Source organism: Squalius cephalus (genome assembly GCF_949319135.1).
Source record: "Squalius cephalus genome assembly, chromosome: 18".
In the NCBI taxonomy this organism is placed as follows: domain Eukaryota; kingdom Metazoa; phylum Chordata; class Actinopteri; order Cypriniformes; family Leuciscidae; genus Squalius; species Squalius cephalus.
The window spans coordinates 19265949-19291925 of NC_137139.1; the positions used below are offsets into that span (position 1 = coordinate 19265949).

The following is a 25977-nucleotide window of genomic DNA, read 5'->3' on the forward strand; positions in this document are numbered from 1 at the left end:
ATTTGATGACAAAAAAGAGATTTTCTCTTGTACTGCGGAGTTGGGGATAACATAAGCGTTTCTCAGCATGTTTGATTGTTAATCGTGGTGGAGGGGCTTTAAGTACTAATGCTCTCGCTGCAAACCTGCATAAATAACTGAACATGGCTGGAGAATTTTTGTACATTTTTGGGGGGAGTACTTGCAGCCAGAAATGGCTAAAATATAAAATAATAGCTTTCTGTTGTTTTGCACTATAGATTATGTAAGTAATTTGTTTTATTCTGAATAAATACAAATGTCATCTGTAAATATACTGTTTTATTTACTTTATTTTATTGCTACAGCATAGGAAATTAATCAAAAAATTATGGTGCACTTTTATTAATCATATTATGGTGCACTGCTTCCTCGTTTAAAAGAGGATAAAAGAGCAATTCTACTTGTGAAAATTATATTTTTCTTCAAGAATTTTTCACTAAGATGAAGATGGTTCACCCTCCATGTGACCCCTCCTCAGCCCCCTAACCTCCCCACCCTTGTCCAGCCCCTCTCACCCATCTCCACATGTCACATGTGGCTATTCCATCAGGCCCTTATTGTAGGAAAAATTAATGTTCTTTTTGACAGGAGTATCATAGTTCAACCCAAGCATCACACTGTGCCTCAATGTCCATGAAAGGGCCGCCAGTGCCCCACAAGCCAAACCCCCCCCCATTCTTCTCAGCTACAGGGAGTCCACATGGCAGTCCTAACACAAGCTTGTTTTTGTACATGACGATTTTCTCCATCATTTGTCTATTCTACTGTCTTTCTTTTACTTATAAGCCCCCTCGACTAATTTATTTTAACACATTAATTTAGCCTTCAACGAAGACAGTTCATGCAAATCAATGCAAATAAGCTAGTGTGTGCAAGATTCTGTAGAGTCTAATGTAGTGTAGTTTGAATACTGAGAGTACAGTTGTCAATTATTTTTTCTAACGCTTGTCAAATAGTAGAGGATTGTGGGATTGCACAGAGAGCTTTTTGTTTGGTTTTGTTTGCTTGGGAAATCTTATCAGCCATTTTTAAAAGCTTTATAGCCTAAAGTTGTTGTCATAGTAGTGTAATTCTCTAGAGGCCTTCTCTCATTTGTCTGGACAAACCCTTCTTTGACGCTGGTTCACTGATTCTTTGAGGCACATCTAACTGACAGTTTCAGAATAATCCTGCTTATTCTTTTCCATTTACCTCAATTTCCGTCTGATTTATGTTTTATTTTATTTAGTATCCTGACTTCTGAAGTGCCTGACTCCTTTGTAAAATCACTGTCCCATGCTTAGAAATGGGCAGAAATAAAACAAATATTTCTGCTATGCCACTGGTTTAATCTTATTATGCAGAAACTTTTTTTGTTTTGTTGACATTTTTCAAAATATTCTCATGCACATTTTATTTGGAGAAATTACATAAGACAAATACGATGCAAAGTAAAAGTGAGGAACTTACACACTGATTAACTATTAAGACAATATTTCCAAGACAAAAAAAATATGTAGAAACAACTAGAAAATGTTACCTTTTTTTTATTTTATAAGTTAGAGCACAAAGCCTGCAGGGGTCATATAGCAAAAATGGCAAAATTCACTCAAAGACGGTGTTAAAATGCTTTAAAATATACCACTATTATCAGTACGTTTAATATTTTATCCATTACATTACATTAAAAAAGGCACTGCATGATAGAAATGACCTGGCTTTTAGTATGCGAAAATGTGAGAGAGGTATGCTCATTTTTAGATGCGCTTTTGCACAATTGTGTGGATGGACTGCTTTACAGCCTCCATCGAGTGGAGAAAATGTGCTGTGAATCAGTAAATGTGCTATGATGGCTGTGTGCCAGAATGAAATGCAACCCTGCTGGGTTCACAACACCAACAGGTGCACACCCTGCTCTCACTCTTCTCATGTGCCAGCAGAACCAGAGCGCTTTCTCACTGCAACCTCTGGAAAACACATTAAACAGCACTGCAGCTTAGTTTGGATGAAAATTATGCAATGCCAGACCTAATCTCCATTAAGCCCGCTTTTGGACCGGGTCAGAGCTATGGACAGATTTCTATGGCCTTGAATGCATGTCTTTTCAGTGTTTCATCCTCTGGTGGACATTGAGACCAGTCCAAACATTGGACACGTGGAGAAGGAATGAATGCGGTAATAAAGCTGTAGTCTGCTTTACTACTACAGTCATTCCTCCTCCTACAACAGATGCTTTGTGCAGGCGGGTGATTGGGTTTTACAACGGGAGACGTTCTGCTTTGGTGTGTCTGATATGTGCAGGTTTGTTTTGTTGTTGTTCGATGTCGTAACTGGAGAGGAACACAACACACACCCGTTTTAATGAACAGGTTTTACTAAAACCAACCATTCAGTATAATCAGTCATGCTTTTTGTTTTGGGCCTCGTAGCAACAACGCCAGCCCTCAAGGCACACGAGTCATCTAGTAAAGCTTCTAGTGTGTCTCATTATTATTATTATTATTATTATGAGCATTACTGCAATTGCTCTCTGCAACATTAGTGTCAGGTTGATTAGGCCCTAGTAATGATGTCTGAGTGCAATATTGACAAAATTAACAAACTACTTTGTTATTTTAGTCATTTCTGTTTATTCTTTTTGAAGATTTGTATATTTATTATACATATAATACATTTTATATTTATGTTTGCATTTTATATTTATTCTTTTAGACTTTTTATATTTGTATTTAATCTTTTATACGGTTTTTTTTTCATATTTATATGTATTTTTTATTTTATATTTATTCTCATACAAGATTTTTATATTTATTAACATTTATATTTATATATTTTTATATAAATTCTTTTTAGTTCCAAAGGGACTAAAACTGTTAAATGAAACAATATTCAACAAGTTATTCATCATAAACAGACAGTAACAAATTAAAAAATTTAGGCTACTATAAATGTAAAAAAGAATTAAAAAAAATTCTAGTAATACTGTTCACTTCTCCAGTGAGTGTGCATTTACAAGACAAGGATGTACTAAAAACAGCAAAGTTTTTCCTTCACATTTTTTGCGCACAACGACAACGTTGATCCCTGTTCACACGGATTTGGGAAAACAACTAAAAACGCTGTATTCTGTTGCCAGGCCAGTAGGTGGCGATGCCACTTTGTAACAAAACACTATGCGCCTACAGGTATAGACTGAACGCGTAATACCCATGCACATGACGTCACAGTTTTGACAAATTCACATTCTAATGATTTACACAAAGACGATAACTGTATCGTTGTCAAAAACTTGTAAAACAACAACAACAAAAGTTTTCATTTTCATGCCCCCAAAACCCTGTTGTCGTGTAAATGAATGTACGATGGCTGAGAGAGCTCAACACACTGCAACTTAAGAAAACACATGCAAATAGAAAAACACCCGCAAATTAAGAAAACATCTTCCTCAGTTTTACAACACATAAGTGCTCCAAATACTCACTCACTTCACAACCAAATAGAAACGCGCTGCAAATAGAACAGAACACAATGGAAATGTTTCCAGGGGACACTAATAATGACGAACCCGGCTGGGACGTGCTTATAGCTCAAAGTCTACTTTTTAATTTTTTTGCAAAACATACAGCGATGACATGTTTATGACATATAACTTTGTATAGCCTACAATATGTTCAATGTCACCAGAATACAAATGAGAAAAGAAGAGTTAACAATGAGCTGAAAACTAAACTAAAAAAACAAAAAAAGATAGAGAAAAAGAACATGAGGGTAAGATTTTAATCTATACATCTGTTTCACAAATTTTGTCATGTTATGTTTAAATAAGTTTCATAAGAAATGTTAGGTAATGCAGGGTCCAAAGATGAGACGGCAAGTTTTAAAGTTGAGACATTCACACACAGATACATAACGCATATTTTAAAAACTTTTTTGTTTAAAATATATATTTATTTGCAACAGATATGTTAACAGCAATAATATGAAATTTCTGTCGTAAAAACAGCTATTCAGCTGATGGACACCATGCTGCGTTGTCATGGGAACATCCCAGGTGAAAATAATGAGGAAATTACGTTGTTTTATGTTGTTCCCTTCACCAAGTGCGATCCAAACGGCTACATAATGGCTCACGAGTGCCCTGCTCACTCCAAAGTCCCCACTTCAAGGGCTCTGCCCTTCGAAGGGAGTAGGGCATAGGGATGCTCACGAGCAATAAGCCCGTCACTTACTGGGGTCCTCTGGAAACATTTTCGGTGTGTTCTGTGCTATTTGCAGCGCGTTTCTGTATTTGGTGGTGTTGTGAACTTTTGCGGCGCGTTTCTGTATTTGGATGTTGTGAACTTTTGCAGGGCGTTTCTGCATTTGTTTGTGTAGTGAGTATTTGTGGCACATATGTTGTAAAACTGATGAAGATGTTTTCTTAATTTGATGTTGATGTTTTTCTATTTGCATGTGTTTTCTTCAGTTGCAGTGCGTTGAGCTCTCTCGGCCACCGTATGAATGGCCAAAATGCATATACATTTTGAAAATGGTGTCGTGTAAATGGCCCCTGAATCAAGTGAACTTTTTTTTTTTATATATATATATATACAGTATATATGTATAATGTGCTATGATTTTTGGCTTAATGTGTTTTAAGTGTTATTCCATTGAATTAATTTGGCCTATTTTTAAGGGGGGGGGGGGGGGGGTCCTCTATCAAACAAATACATCCACACACTTGTAACAAAATTAAAAGAAAAATGGCAAAGGTATCTTCTTTTTTTTTTTTTTGTGCGCCTCTCCATTGCAGTTGGAAGATTTGTGTTTTGGAATGAAGGAACTTTGGCTAGCATTTGATGTTAGGAAGGGAGAGCGAATAGGCTGGGTTTCAGCACTGGGGGATCAGAGGCAGAGCAGTGCTCACCAGCACTCCCTTTGATCCGTATCCCCAGGCCTCCCTGCCTGAGCCACGCGCAAAACTCAGGCCTCACCAGTGATTCCTGACAACTGTCTGCTAGAGATAAGGGAGGGGGGACTCCAACCTCTCTCCTCTCCCCCATTAGCACAGCAGCCACTTTAAACTGGATGAATTATATTTAAGAAGCCTGCACAGGGGTTGCCAAAAAAAAAAAAAATTATATGAGTGAGAGAGAGGGGGTGAGAAAGAGAGCGAGAGAGAGGAAGAAGAAGATTGAGTTTTGGTGCACTCCTTTTTTTTTTTTTTTTTTTTGGTGCAGATTTTTGACTAGACTTTGTGCACCTGAATGTCAGCGAGTGAATCTATGTGCCGTCTCTGCTATTATTACGACTGCGGCATTAAGCCGCCCGCCGGGCACGGTGTCAGCTGGCATGTGTCACCATCGACAAATCAAAAGACTAAATAAATGCATATTTACATCACCCCCTGTGCTCCGAGAGCAGAGGAGAAATACTTGTTAATTAGAACCCGTCTTAAATACAGATGCTGTTTCAATTTGGCAAGAGTTAAAAAGTAAGAGGCTTTAAAAAAAAAAAAGAGACCTGCTCAAAAGCTGCCAAGAAAATCAGGGGAATTTAAATCATATCCACTGGCAGAATGTTTTCTGCATGAATTTATTTAGTTTCTCTCTCTCTCTCTCTCTCTCTCTCACTCTCTCTCTCTCATCCTATCTTTTTTTCTTTTTCTAGCACAAGCTGAGTGAAATTGGAGTCTTGTGCATGTGTTAATGAAACATAGCAGGTTTCTCAGGTCACTCAAATACATATGTAAATTTCACATTCAACATCTCCAATGGCTCTAGATGGAAAATAGTTTTTCAGAGGGTCTGTTGTTGAACCGTATGTGGGGAAAAACAGGAAAAAAAATATATATTAGGGATGATTTAATTATGATCTCCACAACATAGGCAAGTTTCAGCACTGGGAGTCAGAGAATTTGAATATCTGGAATGCATGAGTCTTATTATTTTGATAGCAAATGCCTTTTGTAATTTTTCGTGAATGAGAACAAGGCTGTAATGTTGTAACGTTTTTAACTTTGCTGTCTATCTCTTGTTTTTGTCTTGTTTTCATTCATTTTACAATACATGCCGTGTATAGTATGGTCCAAACAGTCTAATTTCTCAGCATCCTTTCTTTCCTTTGTTTATTTTCTTCATTTACAGCATCTATTTCTCACTCTCTCTTCTCTTTTACACAGAGAGGGATTCTTATTCTCTTATATAGATGAAAGGCTGCAGAAGACAATAAAAGCACAATATAAATTCAAGAGTGTTTGTGTGTGTGAGAGAAAGTGAGCTGCTGCATCCTGAAAAATACGGGATATAAGAGAACATGATTTACATTTATCTCACGGAGGCAGCGCAAGAGATGAGGATTTGAGGCCAATACTCTCATTGCATTGTGGGTGAATGAACTGTTAGATGGAAAAATAATATTACCTTTTAGCTCAGCATTTACTAAGTAAAAAAAAAAAAAAACCAAAGCTGTTTGCATGTATGAATGAGGAAATCCTATTTATATATTTATTTATATCTATTAAAAGTGCTTGAACAATATGAACGTACATTTCTACAACTATTATTTTCATAAAACTTAATTGAAGTATATTATTTGGTTTGTTTTGATAAAAAAATAAAAGGCATACTGTACTTTTCTCAGTGTTTACATGTTTCTAAACAAGGAACAATACATTTGACAGTTGGGAGGGAACACTTTGGTGTGGATGGATTTAAACATGGTAAAATATTTCATAAACAGAAATGTAAAGGGTAGACTGATGGATTTTTTTTCTGAATGATAACCTAATTCTTCAGAAATCTTTCGGAGGTGAATTTTTTTTTTTGTCACTTTGAACACGTGCACCTTTGTGTGAGACCACTTTTCTTTAAAATGAGCAATCTAGCTATTTTATTTCATTTTATTGTCATACAGTGAGCGTGTGTGCAGGGTCACTGGGTATGAGCAGAGAAAACTTCCAACAATTATGAACCTGCTCAAAACACCATGGATTGGGGCGGTCAGCTTTGTGCACATGCTTCCTGTTAGCTCCAGATGCCAGTCTGACAGGTGTGAAGTTATGATTAATACTACAGCCTCGCAAAAACTACAACTGCCACTCACCCTGCCCACTCCACAGATTATGACAGGCTTTTGTACGCTTGTCTCATTGTTTAGGATTTTGTATGTAAAGCTACAATAGTTTTACAGTTTCTGTGATGTGGGTTTTATAACATCAGAGGTTTTTTCACCTCTGTATCCTTCCCTCCCCCTCCCTAACCATCCTTAGCGATGGAGTCCCCAGCTGGCTGACACTAACTGCCCCGCTCTCTCCCCTCAGACTCCAGCTGAGAGCTATTTCACTATTTATTTACATGTAATTATCCCTATGAGGTGCAGATATTAACTCTGTCAAGAACAATTTGACTTGACATTCTTCACTAGGCCTGCTCCCTGCTGTTTTTAGCAAACAAACACCCCCTTCCTCCCGCCTCCTATGCCAACTCTCCACCTTGCATTATTCTTGGACGGCGTTAGCTGCTGCCGAGCCGATCCTTGTGAAATCATTTAAAGCAGACGTTTCATTTGGCAGAAGCGGAGGCGGCGGCAGCGCGAGGCGTGAAAAGATCGGCGGGTGGGATGAGAGGTCAGAGGGGGATGTTTCTTTCCTTGTGACTGAATCTATCTCACACATCCGCAAACACTGAATAAAATAATCAGATTGCACCTCACACTTTTTCCTATATCAGCTCATTAACCTTTGGTTAACTCCAGGCCTTGTAGCACTTTGGGACATTTAGGGTCCAGTGGTACTGAAAAGCCTTGTCCGTATTACACTAGAGCCGCTTAACAGTGATTGTTATGCAAGATATTTCAACAAAATAAAATAAAAAATAAAACTAAGGGTTGTAGCCTATAGTGACACTGGGCAGAGAACCAGACATGGCTCTCTGTTCCTTCCTTTTAAAAGAAATATATAGAATCTGCAGACTTCTTCCAAGTTTTCCGTGCTGATTTGAGTGGAGAATATGTGAAATTTTGTGGAATGCATGTAAACCTGGTAAAATGGAGTTGTAAATACCACTTTCTATCATTCTAAATACTACTAACAAACATGCAAGGGTTAGATGATATCTAGAACATATTTAATTAAACTTTACAATTTTATGGAATTCTGCAGAGCATTTTGTTGCTTTACATCATACATAATAATGTAATAATTTAGTTTGCACCTATTTGCCATGTGATAACACTTTACAATAAGGTTCTATTGGTTAACATTAGTTAACTACATTAGTTAACATTAACTTACAATGAAAAATACTTCTTATTCATTTTAGATATTAATTTCAACATTTACTATAAAATCAAAAGCTGTATCTGTTAATGTTATTTAATGGAACTGAGCAGACATGAACTAACAAAGATCATTTTATATGAACCAACATTAACATTATGAATAAATACTGTAATGTATTGCTCATTGTTAGTTGATATTAGTTAATGCATTAACTATCGTTAACAAATTGGACGTCATTGTAAAGTTTTACCCACCATGTTTGTTTTTCATGCTTGTTTTATGCAACTGTCAGTGTAAGTGATTTATCGTATTGGTTCCTATCATGTACTCTCAGAGCCCTGGGTTACTATACAGGGTTAAAAGAGCCATATGCATAATATTTCCTACAGATAACATGTTGCGAGAAGTGACAGCTTGTCTGGTCGCACGCTAATCGTTCTCATCTGGGCCCAGCTTGTCAATGCCCACTTTCTGTCACTGTCAATCACATGCCTAATTTGAAACAATTAAAGACTCCCCAGCCACTTCACCCTCCGCTTCCACTCTATATCACAGTCTCTCACAGTCAAACGCCCACCCCCACCCTCTCCGCTTTTGGCCGACTCTTCTTTTCACTTTCAATTAATGTGCTGTGGCCAATTAACGCAGTGACATCGAGCCAGGACAGGAAATCATCTATGTCATCTGCTCCCTGCCACTAGGGGAGAGAGAGATCCCACAAAGGTCCCGCCTGTAAATAGACGGGTCTTCTAATTACCCACCTCTGCCTCCAGCCGTGACAAAACCACTAATTGATTTTATGCAATAGTGTTTATTTCAGAAATGGCCATTTTGTCTCTCAGGTGGGGGTCTTGCGTTGTGTCTCAGGCTGCTCATCTTTCAAGGCGACTGCACTGATGTTATGATGGTCTGATTCTGCTGTGTGAGTGCATGTATGTTTAGAAGACTCATAGTGTCTCCCCTATTAATGGTACCAGCTAATGTTGGGGATGATATGTGGAAACAAATCTATATTGCATGATTAGCCCCTTGCATTCTTGATATCTTGAGGCTTTACAGTGAACAATATCACAGAAGATACTTTATATAAAGTATTTATAATGGTTAATGCATGTTTAAAAGTGATTGGTGTAATTTCTGGAATTGCAATCTGTTAGTTTGAGTGTCCTGAATGGATTTGACATACACTACCACTTTAAAAAAAATAATACTTTTAAATGGATCAAAAGTGACAATAAAGACATTTCAAATAAATGCTGTTCTTTTGAACATTTTATACATAAAAAAAAAATCCTAAAAAAAATGCATCATTGTTGCCACAAAAATATTAAACCGTTTTCAACTTTAAGATATTAAGAAATGTTTCTTGAGCAGTAAATCATCATATTAGAATGATTTATGAAGGATCATGTGACACTGAAGACTGGAGTAATGATGCTGAAAATTCAGCTTTGCATCACAGGAATAAATTACATTTTGAAATATATTAAGATGGAAAACTTATTTTAAAGTTATTTTAAAATCTGTTTTACTGTATTTTTGATCAAATAAATGCAGATACTTTTTTCAAAGACATTATAAAAATTGTACTGACCCAAAACTTTTGAACAATAGTGTAACGATATTGTCCTCTGGCGTGAATTTGGACAAAAGACATATTTATAAACTTAATAATAGAGATTCTTTTTAAATAGTTATATTTTGTGTATAACTATTATTATTATTTGTAACAAATTGTTTTTACAATTCTGTATGGTTTCACTTTCACACAGAAAGGCACACTTTACCTTTAACTAATCAGCACTGAGTCATGATTGTGTTGCCCATATCTGGGTGGAATTGCATCACTCATCACAGCATTCTGGAACTACCACGCTCAAATGTCCACATTTCCATTTATGCATTTGCCTGTTTGCTTTCTTGCCTCTTGGCATTGTCTGCTAGTTGATTCTGGCATTGTGGGTGTTGGGATGTTTAAGGATTATGGTTTCTCTCTGGAAAGCGACTTCCCGACAAAGAATGGCAGTGCTTCTTTAATTACGGTGGCATTGCATCATATTGCCCCTGAAATGTAATGCCGAAGTCGCTGAGTGTTTTTATAGTCGTGTCACTCAAGAGAACATTGTGCTCTGTTTCCTAATCCTCAAATCCAATATCATTTTTGGAAGCAATGCCTTTTTTTATGTATTTACTGTATTCATACCGCATACATCCCCCTTAAACCAGTTTATTTACTACAGCTGATCTATGTAAGTATGATATTAAGACTTGAGGTCTAGAAGGGTAGGACATGTAACCTTTAGCTGTGCAAGATAGCCTTATGACATCAACCCTTGTAATTCCAGCTTCCTGTACAGGTGACATTTTCCCAACATGCCTGTGTATATTCCAGGAAACGAGAGCTGCTCTCTTACACACCAGCAAATCCAGTCTTGGACAGATTAAGCTGAGTGTGAATGTGTGTAAAAAGAGAGATTTTGTGTGTGTGCAGAAGCAGGGCTGAGTTAGCTGGCACATAGACACACACTGTCCTCCTAGAGTCTCCACCCACATTTGTCCTTCTGTGCTCTCTCTCTCTCTCTCTCTCTCTCTCTCTCTCTCTCTCTCTCTCTCTCTCTCTCTCTCTCTCTCTCTCTCAGAGCAGGTGGACAGGCCAGATTCTGGGCTGTATTGTCAGGGAGTCTTTTTATGCTATTATAGCTCTCTACAGAAAACTCACCTATGAAAAACCCACAGCATAACACTTGTTATTCTCTGACAAATCATGTTACGAGTGTATTTTCGTTTAAATACAACATATAATCTATTGACATAATAACTGGAAGCAGATATTTTATATAAATTATATTACTATATAAATTATATTTTAACAGTGTAAATGTATACACAGATTTGAACAAAAAAAATGGTGCAGGATACAATGTAGAAATTGCTTGTAAATGTCACATTAGAGTAAAAATTTAAATATCAAAAAACAACAACCATTGAATCACATGTGAAGTTTTGAAGTAGAAAGAATGAAATAGTATTTTCTTGTAAAATGTATACTCCAATAATTTTGGATTTATTTAACATAAAAAAAAAAAAAAAAAAAATATATATATATATATATTTTTTTTTTTTACAATGTACATTTTTTTTAAATATATTTTAAGTATTCATTTATAGATTTTGAGTTAGCTATTTTCTATGGCTTTTATTTAACCTTTATTTAACATCAGGGGGTTGAAATCCCGTAACCCCCAAATTTACTTTAACATTGTATTGTACCATTTTTCCAGCAAGCCCTAAAACTCTGTTTTTTTTAATTCCCCAAATTACAGTGGTTTATGAAGTGATTTAGTGATTATTGATATATCACATTGTTAACGGTGTACTGTTATTAAGCCGTCTTCTGTGGAAGTGTTTAGTTCCAGTTTTGTTAAATTAGCCTCTCTGTTTTCCCCCTTTTAGAGACCAAAATCACTGTCATCACACTTCAGTTTTGTTCCAGCTAAGCATGAGCCTGGTTCCATTTCGGCACAAAAAAAAAAAAAAAAATTCCAACAAAGAACCAAGTCACGTCAAACATTGACTCAGACAAAAAACTATAATTTGACAGTTAAGGAAATTATGGTAGTGTGAAAAGCTTTCCTTTTTATTGCCTCTGCACTGTTTGTTTATCTGAAAGGATGCACATTGTATCAATTTCCAGTTTTACATTTACACTGCTGCAGGCTAGAGGGCTCTGAAGTTGAGAGAATTAATTACATTTCATTATTATTTATAAAGTAATCTATCTGTGGAGAGACAGAAAGTGAAGAGGAGCAAGGGAAAGGAGAAATGCCTGCAGCTATGTCCTTTAAACTGGATCCTGCCTGGCATTATCTGCACTAGCAGCTCTCACACAGACCGACAACAAATGAAAGCCTAGCTACTGGGGGGATGCTTCACAGAATGAAAGAGAGCGCACGAGTGAGAGAAAGAGGAAATAGTTGGGTGGGGTGGGGGGGTTGAGGGTTGTGGGGGTGAGGGGTTCCTTTGAAAGGGCTCAAGAAAGTTAAGTGTGTCTCAGCCAGGGTGTACGTACTGTGTGCTTGTGTGTGCCGGGCTGGATTTGTCCTCTGGTGTTTGTTGGCCTGGAGAGTCGCACTGCCTGGGGATGTTGTTTGTCAGCCAGATTGATTGGCAAATATTCCAGCTTCCTCCCACCAGCCCTATCAGATACAAAAAAGGTTACACATGTGGAAAGGATATTGATTTTTACTTAGCAATGGTAGTATGGCAGGAAATAATAGATTACAACTCTGCATCTGGCTGGGCTGTCGACTCCACTCGGTTATAGGTTCTAACTGCAGGCAAGGTCATCCAAGTTATTATTTATAATTTTTGCCCTTTAACAGAATCTTCGACTGATACTCAGTTTATTTACACAATATAAAAAATGAATACAGATAAATATGACAAATGAATACCACATTTTGCATATTTATCATTTTCCAAAACCCTGATACACATGGTATCCCAAATACATAAAAATGTCTATGGGGACAAATGTACTATTTTATATATTTTATATACATTTCATAATTTTATTTTATTTTCAAACTGAGGGCCAACGTTGTTTTCTATATATGCTAATCATCTAACTTGTATTTAGCCTGGAACATTTAATTTCATCCACTTCTAAAAAACAGGGTTCGTACAAGGTGCTTAAAGTAGCCTACTTGAATTTGACTGTTTGAAAATGAAGTCCTGGAAAACCCTTGAAAACAGCCACATTCATGAAGAGGTACTTGAAAAGTGCTTGACTTATCTAAATACAAGATATATGAAATTTAAATTTTTTCGAAAAACACAAATACAATCTTTACGCGCAAAACTAACACTGCGGCCCCCGATACGGAGTACTGTATGCCAACATTATAATATAAAATATTATTTAATGAACAATAATAGCCATTATAAACTTTGTATTTAAAATATATTATTAAATGCGTTGTAAGTTGTATTTTGGATACCATAAATCTGTAATTTGAGTTTTAAAAAATACTAAAGATATTGTTTGATAAGTGCGATCTCTGATTTTAGTCCTTGAAAACCAAAAAAGCAGTGCTTGAAAAGCCCTTGAAAGTCCTGGAATTTCATTTTACAGTATCTGTACAAACCCTGAAAAAAAGCTGTCTTTTAATTGAGCACAACGATTCCCGTGACAGAATCGTGGCTGAGAAATGAGCCCTTTCTAAAACAGAGCCAGACTCTGTCGTTTCTAGCCCTTCTGTTTTGCAGTTGTCCCACTGTGAGTGCAGTAGCCCATGTAAAGAGTTCACAGGCAGTCCTGCTGTTTGTTAGTGTTTGTGTTGTGGCTCCATGTGCACTTTAAGTTGAATGTCCTAATTACAGCTGGCTGGGCGCAGCGGTTTAAGGCAGGCCTCTCTCCGCGGTGCACTGTGCGGCGAGAGGATTGAGCTGACAATAGCCTCACCACGTGCTGCCTCTCGTGATAAAAGCCAGGCTCTACCTCTCACCGGGCTGGAATATTCTCCGTTTGCCACTTTAATTGATGTCAATAAGGTTATGCTAAATTTGAAGATTTGAATAATTTGTCTTCCAGCACAATAATGGCATCACCCAGGCTACAGGCTGCTTAAGCGAAGGGCTGAATGGAGGTGTCAGGCACCCGGCGCTCTCCCACCTCTCTGCCCACATTCTGGGCTGACACCCCTTGTGTTAGCGTCCCCCGCTCATCTGATTAAAACTCCACTCCTGGGGAGATGCTGAACTTACATAGGCTCAAGCTTTACTATTAGCTCAAATTACCTCATATTACAGTGAAACGTCAGTATTTGGGGAATATAGAGGATTACAGAATTTCACGACTTCATTGCGGATTGCTGGAAATTCTTGTTATTCCTAGTTTAAATGAGCAGAGGTATAAAATATTAAGAGTATTTCACATAATAAATGTCATTTTTACTCTATTTTCTTGATCTAATCTCTTTCAAAACCCATTTGCTGTTATTTTCCCCATCAAAACACAAAATGAAGAATCTTCATGCAGCACTTTCCCATACAGCTACAGTCACACTAGACTTTAAGCACACAACATTTCTATGGACACGGTAACGGTCGTGATATGATGTCACACTTTTTTTATAAACATGAATTCAACATAAACAAATAGTAATATATTCAAAATGTATAAATATATTCAATCTACTCGATTTTTAATTCAGCCAAGAGGTCACGCCGTGAAGTATCGATCTTCTACTGGTCACACGTCTTCTTGTGATGCGAATTCACAGGTCAGAGTTCGCCAAACTTGAACTTTGGAATGCAGCAAATTGCGACACTTTTTGCGGGAGCTTGCGTTTCCAATCTGACGCATTCGCATGTGAATGAATGGAAGTCGGTGGAACAAAATGTGTAGTGTGACCACCCCAGTGTGTTTAAAGTGACCACATCTGTCAATCAGACTGTGTTCATCACATTTAAATTTCACAATTTAAAAGCTATTATATGACTTCAAAAGACTTGGAATATAGTGTCTGAGTCATATGAACACCTTTATGATGCTTTTGTGGTGTTTTTTCTTTTCTTTTTTTGGAAGCTCCAAAAGCATAATATGTCCATGTCCCAAGTCATTTAATAACTTTTTGTGATGAACACAATTTGTGATAATTTGAAGGTTGAAGGTTGGATGTCAGTGCTCGTCTAATGATTAAATGTCATTGATGTTAGATGACATATTATTAAGACAAATAAGACATTACTCTGTTATTTAAAGTCGTGATAAAACAGAAGTAGAGACAGATCTTTTCTTTCGTATTGTGATGTATATCTGAATGAAATGGATTAAAAGAAAAGTGAAAAATGTGGTGACATGGTTCAATCCATCGGTTGTTGATTGGATGGAGGCAGATCTGAAAGCGAGCTTGCAGTTGGCTGTAAGAAAGGGGCGGGTTTAAACAATTGGTTTACTGTAAGATCTATGACATTTTGACTAAAAATGACGAGAAAAATTTGAAAAATATAAGAAACCTGCATTGATGAAATGTTCACAATAAGATCAAAAGCATGCATATAGAAAATATACAGGTTGAATTTAATTTCATACCGACTTTTAAAACTGCATCCAACACAATAGTGCTGCATTCAGACCTGAGCATTTCATTTAACGGCTAGAGCTGAATATAATCAGACCTCAATTAAGCGCCTGTTAAGTCTGTCTCCCCTCCATCTGCCCATTCAGCCCCCTGTCGGGCAGGCGGTTTGCCCCTGACCCATCGCCCCGTGTCCAGGGTCAAACACCAGCGCTCAGCGGTGTGACAGCCAGCCATGTGCTGCCCCGTTAATTAACACATTTCCCTCTCTCTCTCCACTACCTTAATCACAGGAAGTCTTCTTGGCCAGCTCATATCATATATCACATGCGCCACAACTGAGAAGAGGGACTTTCCGCACTCAAATAGCCCAACATGCACTGTTTCAAGTGCCCTTTTATGTATTTAATATGTTTCAAGTGCTCCATATTTTCCTGGAAGCTTTGGGAGGATATTAGTCTAAATTCACTTATCTGTTTAGGCCATGCGTCTGAGCATGTATGCACACTGGTGGGTTGTTTCCTTGCGTTAGTACATTGGTTTATTTCCCAATGTGCAGCTGACTATTCTGGAGTCCTCTGTCAACTCCTGGGTTGTATCAGACTTCAACAAATAGCCCATGGATGTTGTTTTGAGCGGTGCATGTGGGCTTGATTTCGCTCGCAGCAGCTCTGTGATGGGCTAATTGGTTTAGCAGGTTGGGTCCTGAGACGGCCAAAGGGCAGCGGGGCGTAGCGAGCCACAACGTGAACCTGATGTTCAGGAGGATGCTTTGTTTCAGTCTGCGGATGGGGAGCATGTGGCAGGCAGAGCAACCTCCTTTCACACACTTTTTTCCCCCTCTGTCTCCACCCCTTCTATCCGGTTGTTTCACATTGGTTTTCAGTTTTTTTTTTTCTTCTGTGAATAGGTGTGTGTGTGTCGGTGTGTGTTTGTATGTATGAATATATAAATGTGATATATGTAGTTTAGTTAGTTTAGTTGGTTAGTTAGTTAGTCAGTTTATCCTTTATTGTATCCCTTAGGAGAAATTTGTCTCAAACACCAGAGAGCAGGACAATCGAGAGAGCAGGTCAACACCCAACAATCCACAATACAGTCACACTTCATCCATACAACACACATAACATTTCCAAATGGCATATCAGTCATTTCACAATTTTAATATTGCACTATACCTACAAATAAGACATTACACAATGCCCAACACATTACACATCTACCCACACACACCAATATTTACTTATTGCACAATCATTTAATTGATAATGGGATAAGAGAGAATTTATACCCATTCAACTAACAGGTTGGTACTGTATATCAAGGGCATCAGCTCATACTCCTTATAAAGAATATGTTTTGGATCACCAATAGTTAAGGCCAAGCGTCAACATGTGACGAGTTAGGAGTGAGAATGTGTTGCTGAAAATTCAGCTTTGCCATCACAGGAAATTACATTTTAAAATATATTAAAATAGAGAAATAATTTTAAATTGTAATAATATTTGAAAATATGACTGTTTTTACTATATTTTGTATCAAATAAATGCAGCCTTGGTGAGCATAAGAGGCTTCTTAAAAGGAAAACCTTAATGATTCCAAAATTTGGGATGGTGGTAGAATATATTAAAATATTACTATAGTTATTATACAGTACTATTGCACAGTTTACTGGGTTACATTTACTGTAAACAATATTACATGAAACAAGGACAGACCTTGTCAAGTGTCTAATCTCCCAATCTCTGGGGGCATCTACTGTAATATGAGTGTTTATTATTTTAATCATTCATGAGGGTTGAGACTGTGGGATGGCTGAAGGCTTCAGATTAAACTCACCCTGGGAGCTTGTTATAAAGAAAAGCCTAAGGACAGACAATCCTGGCACTCTCTGAACACCCCCCTCTACCACCCAGCCCTACACTGGTCCCTTCTGTCTCTGTTATTTAGACTGACACTGTTTTCAGGCTGGTAAATGCTCCCTTGGGATGCAGGAAAAGGGTCGTTGTGAAGATGTTTAACCCCTATCAGGGATGAGGCCTTGAACTTTGAGTGACATGCAGTGACCAACAATGATTTGTGGCACAGATTTACTGCCTATATGAAGTGTTTTCCATGTGTTTTTGCTGATCCTGCCTCTCGTTCCTTTCTCCCCACCAGGTGATGAGCATCCTCAGCAACCCCAGTGCTGTGGCCCCTCAGTCCCAGCATGAGTTCTCCATATCCCCCCTGCACAGCGGCCTGGAGGCCTCCAACCCCATCTCAGCCAGCTGTAGCCAGCGCTCCGAGCCTATCAAGACCGCCGACAGCCTCACCTCCACCCAGTCCTACTGCCACCCTACGTACAGCACCACCAGCTACAGCGTGGACCCCGTCACTGCAGGCTACCAATACAGTCAGTACGGCCAGAGTAAGTGCCTCTCTACTCTTTACTTAAATTGCTTTTTTTGTCATATTTACCACCACAGCTCCATCGGTAGGACTTGTAGTCCTCATTTGTAAGTCGCTTTAGATAAAATAAGCATCAGCTAAATGAATAAATGTAAATTACCCCTTCATTGACACCAAACCTAAAGTAGTAACTTCTTTTTAATATTATACTGCAGTGATTTCTCAACCAGGGTGCCGAGACCCACTATCGGGCCAAGGCAAACTTCTAAATGGGTTTTAAGATGACTTGATCAAGACAACATCTAAAAATCAAGATGAAATTATGAAATTATATTGTTGTTCCTTTAACAATTGGGATTAAATTTATTTTGGTTGGTTTAACTTAAAAAGAAAGTTAATTGGTTGCCTTAAAATGTTTCGTTTCAGTGAACTCAAAATGTTAATACAAAGACAGAGATTGATTTAATCAACAAAAACTCAAAAAATTATGTTATATGAAAAATATTAGTTCATTTAAGTTGATTTGACAAAAGAAAAAAGAATAATGAAAGTATTTTTTGCAGGTCTTGGATATAAGCTGGATATACAGTATGAGGGAATTTTAAAAGTGTGATTTCCTGTAAAAGTCATGGAAATCTTTATAATAAATATACCTTTTTCTAGTCACTTCAAGCTCAAAATAATTTTTCGAATAGTTTGTCTATAAAAAAATAATTAGGGAAAAAAAACAGTTACGAATTACTAGAAACGTTATGTTAATTCATTGGTTATAAAAAGTGTGTACCCTGAATAACATGCAGTTATTTTCGGTACTTTTAGTTTCTGTAAATACAAATATTTGAAAAAGCATAAGTACCAAGAATATCTTGGGGTATTTTGAATATTGTCTTTGACAGTGGACGTCAAAAAGGTTGAGAACTGCAGTTATACTGGATTTACTTCCATAAAAGAACTGAATGTGTTAAGGTTAAACAAGAAAGAAAGAAGAAAGAAATTGAAAATAATTATTACACTGTAAAAAATTTCTAACCCTCCCAAATCAAAAATTTCAAGTGACCGATAACATCTAAATTTTTCACTTGGGCCAAGTGAAATTCTGTAAATTTCAATTGGCCCAAGTGAAAATCTGTAAATTTAATTTTATAATTTACAGATTTTCACTTGGGCCAATTGAAAAATTTAGATGTTATCGGTCACTTGAAATTTTTGATTTGGGAGGGTTAGAAATTTTTTACAGTGTATAAACTTTTGACCCCGGGACCATTTTTAAGAAATAGTTCATTCATTTCTTCCCTGAGTTGTTCCAAACCGTATGACTTTCTTTCTTCTACGGGAAGCTAAAGGACAATTTTTTGTTAAATATCTTAGCTGTAAAGCTCCAAAATCAAAAAAAAAAAAACAACAAAAAAAAAACAATAAAAAAATCTAAATAAAAGTGGTCCATACAACTTGTGCACTATAGTGTACTATATCTTAAGTATTTTAAAGCCAAACAATAGCTTTGTTTGAGAAATAGACTGAACTTTAAGTCAAATGAAATCATGAGAGTTCATGAGAAAAGTAACAGATTTTTTCAATGAATCAGTTGATCAGATCGAAACTGACATGAATGATTCGTTCATTAAATAAGCAGATCTGGTTCTCGAGTTCAACTCACTGACTTAAAATTTAGGTCTGTTCCTATAGACAAAGCTAACATTTAAAATAAGAAGACTTGCAGTATAATGTGTCATGAACCACTTTTATGGTTTCACTTTCTATTACATGGAAAAGTGTACCTAGTAAGTTATTCATTAAATCATTTACAATCAGTTATTTTATATTCAGTTATACAATTTATTTGAGTCAAGTACAGAAATTTGGTTTAACTGTTCCTTTAAATGCTCCATGGGGTGCGAAATCACTGATTTAGCCCAACCTGTCTAATATTTCATTGAAATTCGTGAGACAGCTTAGGGGCGCACTTTGTAGAGGCGCGTGTTTGCGTGTGTTCGCTGTGACCGTGAGTGTCAGAGAGCAGATTCTGTGCTTCTCTTAGGGAAGGTAAAGATTCAGTCTGAGCGGGATTTAAGCAGTAAACGGTGCTGACAGGAAAGAAAGGCTTCCTGAGGGAGAGAGGTTAAATGAGCTGTGATTACTCTCTCTGCTAGCTGTCAGCACCAGTGTCTCCAGTACAGACAGCTAGCCCACCCACAGGTATGCGGCAGCTACCGTACGCGCCGCCGTTCCCTGACAGCTTCCTTTTTTGCTCTTGCTTACAGACGCTAACGTGCGGCGCTTACTGTCACACTGACAGATGTCTGGCACCGTCCGCACGCACCCCTCGCTCTGCCCCGCCTTGACACTTCTGCTAATGATGAATAAAGGAAGTAGAGGTTCAAATAACACCTCCTCGACTGGGGTAATCAAAGGGCCTCCGACCAAAAAACATCAGAGAGACTTGACATCCCAGAAGCTAATGCCAGTGAGCTAATGCTCACCTTCAGAAGCCTTTTTATATCCATTAGTCATAGACGTCTCTGTCGTGATGCATTTTGTCATTGTTGTTGACATTTTGATCAAATGATCACTGTGTTTACCGCTTGTCGGAAAAGGAGTGGCTGTGTTCGCAATGCCAACTCCAAAAAAACAAAAAAAGTAGTGAAAAGTCAATCCTGTCAGTTTCAAAATGCAAAGCCCTCAGGTTTAACCTCCTCCGCTCGACGGTTTCCACTTTTCATTTTTTTCCATTTCAGCTTTGAGGATGTAGGTGGGAAACGTCTATGCAAATAATTACCTGAAGGTTACAGCTTGCGCTGTGCTAACTTAATAAGTTAGCCAATTCCAGTTGGACTCAGCGAGGGTTGCTTTTCTGTTTTAAAAGGGAAGTGGCTAGAGGGGATAATTGGAGCTTCCTCGGTTTTTGCGCCGCACCACTTCCATCCTGTCCTTGGTATGTCCTCGCAACCCCAAACCCAATTCACTTGTCTTTTTCCACCAATCAAATGTCCCTAATGTCTTTAGCTTGTGTATTTAAATTGAAGCAGTGTGAGATGGGAGGCAGATCAATGCTGAGGTCCTGGGTTGCGAGCGGGACTCGGGGTGCCCTCTGACCCTGGATTAGCCCGCGGGATAGAGTCGACACGTGCTCCTGATAAAGATCTCCCAGTAAAGCCAGACTCCAGATCAATCCAATGAGAGTCATGCCCTCAGGTGATATGTTAGTCACACCATTTTGTGTGCTACACCTATCTGGTGGGAATCTCTTCACTTTTTCTGCCGTCTCTCCCCTCTCTATTGCATTTTGCGTAGCCGTACAGATACTAATCTTGATCAACAGAAACCGTTTTCACAGGCGTAGAAAATCGAGTGGACTTATTATCTAAATCTACTCAGTACAGCTGAAAAAGTTTTAGCTACATCAACTAAACAAAACTTTGAAATGGCTTTTTTTTTTTTTTTTTTGCATTTGTTTATGGTGTTTTGGGTGGCATTTTTAAAAGAAAGATAGATAGATGGAATAGACTGGCATGTCACAATATGATGTTATATGATAGAAAGTGTGGAATTCTGAGAACAGGGATGACAGACATAATGAGGAATGTGCTGATGAATACTCACTATGACAGGAATGAGTGACAGTGGGGAACAGGTGCTCTGGAACCAGCAGTGTATTCATGAGAGCTCAGTGATGCGAAATGTCTGCTCTGAAACTCAACCCCAAAACTAAACCCATCCTAGTTTGCTTATATGGATCAGTGACAAATAAAGTGTCCAAGATTAAAATTTTAAAATGTCCCCTTTCTATTTGGATTTAATACATTTTGGGTAAGATTCAGAGACACTAAAATGTGAAGTGGTGTAACCCTGAAGTAAAAGTGGTAGGCCTATAATATTTTCCTAAATGTAATCATTATTTTCAAAAATGTTTTTAAAAGATGTAAAAATAAAAATATTAGTTTGCTCATATGAAACACTGACAAATAATGATGTCCAAAATTAATGCAACATTTGTTTTCATGGTTTAATTTTAATTTAGATTCAAAGGCTCTAAAAAATGTCCAGTGGTACAACCCTACATTTAACAGTAATATAATATTTTCTTAACCTTAATCATAATATTTTTTATTCATTAAAATTTTAAAAGGTGAAAAATAAAAATATATCTATTAAAAAAAAAAGAAATCTATTTATATTAATATAATTGTTTTCTCTGATTTACTCCATTTGACTTTCAACTAAACGTCCATTCCAACTTCATCTCTCCATTTTATGGTTTTCCTGTCATGTTGCCTATACCACACTAACATTTTTCAAGTAAAAAAAAGAATAATATATGGATTTTTTTTTTAAATATATATAATATTATATAAATTCATAACAATTTTAGATGCGCCACAAACAAAACTGAATTTTAACAGGTGTATTCAAGTATTTGACTGTATAAATTGTGTGTACTTTAGATCGATTTGATTGACTGAATGTTTATGGCAACAACAAAAAAATCAAGACTTTTAGCCTTTTAATGAGATCAGACATTTTAATAACTTACACATTTTATATTATATAAGTCACAAAAAATAAACAGAATTTTAATCTGTTCATCTCAGAACGTGTATTCAGGTAATTATCTGTATGAATTGCGTGCACTTACAGATCCAGGCAAAAACTGTCACTTCATGAGTTTCATATCTCTGAGAAATGAATGTGTTGTTTTGGTCTCTGTGTGCAGCTGCGGTGGATTACCTGGCTAAGAATGTGAGCTTGTCCACGCAGAGAAGGATGAAGCTCGGAGAGCACTCGGCTGTGCTCGGACTGCTACAGGTGGAGACGGGACAGGCGTATTGATGGCTCTCGAACTGAACATCCACCCATGTGCTTCACCAGCATCCCTCCATTCTTTCTGCAGCGCCCACACGTGGACCATCTGACTAGGAGTGAACGAGACCAAGAGAAATTATAAAAACACAGGCAGTCCTAGACTTTCTACCTATAGCAGTGTGAATACAAAAGCCATTCCACATTGAAAAAAAAGACACTATTGTGCCGCATCTCCTTATTCGTCCCGATCCTTTCTCTCTTTCACAACAAAGAGACCCTTTCAGGGCTTCAGAAAGAAGCTGAGGGAAAAATGAGCATCAATTGTCTGATCCCAAATCACTAAAGCCCTGCCTGTCGGCATCCAGTGTTAGCACACATAGGTTACTGCTTGCCCATTCCAAACTGTTCGGACCATGTTGTTTATAGAACTGAAAAATGATGGTATTATAATTATATTTGTTATTATAAATGTGGTTGTTCCTATTGCTGTTGCATTTACTATTGTAATTAATTACTCTTTGTTTACATGTTTCATTTTTATTTTTTCTCATGTTTAGTTCCTGTTTCTATTTTAACCACAAGGCCTTGCTCTGCAACATTACATTTCTGATGGATATACACAGGCAGGCTGTTTGCAAAGCTACAACGAACGTCTACGATTGGTTTATTTAGATCTTAAACCTTACATTCCACAAAACCTGGGCATCTGGGTTGGAGGAGCCTTGATACAGGGTTAAACAGCAGTCTGTGACCTGCTCTATATGGGTAAATTATCAGTGTTATTTATGATCATTTCATCTTAAAAACATACATTGTTCTGGAATATGATGACCAAATGACAAAAATAGGCTACATGGTTTTGATTAATTTTTGCAATGAACACAGACTAAATTATTCTCTGTGGTCACTATAATTACCATTATAATGAGCCCTGATGGGCAAATGCCATTTTTAGCATTTTATGGCTTTTTATATACTTTCCCATATGCTTCTTGGCTATTCATGGAAAGTATTGATATAGCTTGCAACTTATCAAAGAACTTAAAAGCAATCTGATATTAGCCATCTAAAGGCTGAAGGGCGATTTGTAAATTCATGTCTCGGATATTTTGAAGGGGGATGTACTAAATTGGTAGCACTTTTTTTTTTAATTCACGAGGAACTTCATTTGTCTCTGTGGTCACTGTAAAAGAATGGACTGAAACTACAATGGGAATCTGATTTTTTTGAGTCTTATGCCAGGTTACATTTCAAAAGTGTGATGGTCTCTGAATAACTGTCTTAAAAATTTCCAAGCTATTATATTGAGAGATGGAATATATGACCACATTTATGGATCTGTGTTTACATTTAATGTTTGCCACAATGGCTCCTTATTCCACCTTTTCTCAGCTGTGTTTTAAACCTCAGAGACGATTTCTGTGGCAAAGATGAACTGAAACTGAACTGTGCTCCAGTGTCACTACAGACGTGCCCTAAAATGCCATATATATTTCAGGAGGATAACTGAAACATGAACACATGACCATGTGCCAACAGGACATTTCCATTTTAACACTTAAAATATTTTTAGTAAATAAAAAAGACAAAAAAGAAATGTGAAAAAAAAATCATGTTTTTAGTGTGTAGCACTCATTTCTACTGCAATCATTAATCTATCTTTGGGATATATAAAGCACTATCTGACTAGGCGATACACATTTCCAAATCGTTTCAAACTCAGTTGCTCTTTATTCTTTCGTTGTTTACCTTTTTGCTCATATGTATTTTCCTTTGATATATTTCCGTTCAGCATGTGTGTATATTATCATGGCATAATTTATTCAGCTGTATGAAATACTAGCGTAGTGGGAACTTGTATTGGCATTTACTACCTTCAGCCTGTTGGTGTCTTTACTGTAGCACTGGCATATCTGTTATGGATTAAAGCTCAAAAAAGTGGACAAAGAAACACAGACTGCTTCTTTCTTTTTCATCACTCACTAAATGTATCATACAATAGTCAAATATATGCTCACAATATCTGTTAATGTTTTTTATTTTATTTAAAACACTTATTTAAAGCATTTAGTTCACTCAATGATGATATATATGGCAAGAAGTATCTTGTACACTTGCTTTACCATCTACTAAATTTATGTAGAGCTTTTTAATCTGTAATGTTCATTTTCTGTAATACTTAAAACATGAAAATCTATTGGCATTTATCATATACACTCTTTTCATTGCTTTGATGTCGCTGTCAGCTATAATCATGATTTAATCCCCATCTTAACAATGCTGTATTTTTATAGCCACTTTGAAGTCAAGAGCATCATGACAGTTGTGGTGATTTAAGATACTAAAAATATCAGTTTCCAGTAATTGAGTTGCGCTGGGAGTGAATAGAGTGAAGTGTTGCAGACAGTGTCACGACAGAGACTCTCAGAGCTGTGCATTCACAGAAGAGCTGCAGGGCCTGAGGGAATTTACTGCACTTCTTCTGGGGGCACAGGCTGGGCACTCAATACCAGCCAATGTGTAACGGCATTAATGCCTCAAGATGGGGAAGATGAGTTGCACCTCCAATCCGAATGAGCTCCTCTCTGATGATGGATTTTAAACTCTTGTGTTTAATTAAGAATTTTAAAGGGATATTCATTGTAAACAAGTTTGAGTGTGGCCATCTGGGTTCACTTAAAGGATTCACACAGCGAGGGAATGTCTCTGGAATGTGATTTTGCACTGAGGAATCCTCTTTATGATTCAGCTGTCCTCAATGTAATGTGATGTCATAAAATGTCATTTCAGATATTTCCAATATTACTATTATGGGAGCAGCTGCTCGGATGATCTGAAACTTGCTTTTTGGATGGTCATGATTATTTTTTTAATATCATATTATATTATATTTATTCTATTCTATTAATCTATTTTTATTTAACTATAAAGACCTTAAAATACAGAAGACAGAACATTTATTGATAAATTTGGACTACAGTATATTTATATTTTTGCAGATAATCTGATCAGTACTTGATGTCTAAAATTATATATAGAGAGAGAGAGAGAGAAAGAGAGAGAGATTTTCGGTCCCACTTTATATTAAGTGGCTTTAAGTACTATGTACTTACATCTAAAAATAAGTACAATGTACTTTTTGTGTTCATGTTGCATTGTAAAACACTTTTGCTGCTATTGAGGTGTGACACGGGTAAGGTTAGGGACAGGTGTGGTGGATTGGGTAGGTTTAAGGGTGGGTTAAGGTGTAAAGGAAGGGGCAACGGTGTAATTACAAATGTAATTACATAAATTAATTACAGCTGTAATTACATGCAGGTATTTTTAAAATACAAGTTCAATGTAAAAACATGTATGTACACAATTAGTCCATTGTATCAAATTATTAATTTCAATGTTAGTACATAGTAGTTAAAGCCACTTAATATAAAGTGGGACCAGATT

General features: G+C 37.1%; 1 protein-coding gene and 1 long non-coding RNA gene across 3 annotated transcripts in view; one reads left to right on the forward strand and one right to left on the reverse strand.

Annotated features, from left to right (window-relative positions):
* LOC307145947 overlaps nucleotides 1-22537 on the reverse strand; it is a 56985-nt gene extending 34448 nt beyond the window's left edge. Inside the window, exons 1-2 of the long non-coding RNA XR_013819028.1 lie at nucleotides 22459-22537; nucleotides 12330-12456 (exon numbers count right to left, since the gene is read on the reverse strand). This is a non-coding gene — a long non-coding RNA (uncharacterized lncRNA). The remainder of the gene's footprint in view (nucleotides 1-12329; nucleotides 12457-22458) is intronic.
* Nucleotides 1-24476, forward strand: part of pax7b (paired box 7b) — a 54306-nt gene extending 29830 nt beyond the window's left edge. For both annotated transcript variants that reach the window (XM_079849597.1, XM_079849598.1), the window contains exons 8-9: nucleotides 17503-17752; nucleotides 22445-24476. In XM_079849597.1, the coding sequence (XP_079705723.1) occupies nucleotides 17503-17752; nucleotides 22445-22560 (366 nt within the window). In that variant the 3' untranslated portion in view covers nucleotides 22561-24476. The remainder of the gene's footprint in view (nucleotides 1-17502; nucleotides 17753-22444) is intronic.
* Nucleotides 24477-25977: the final 1501 nt, after the last annotated feature.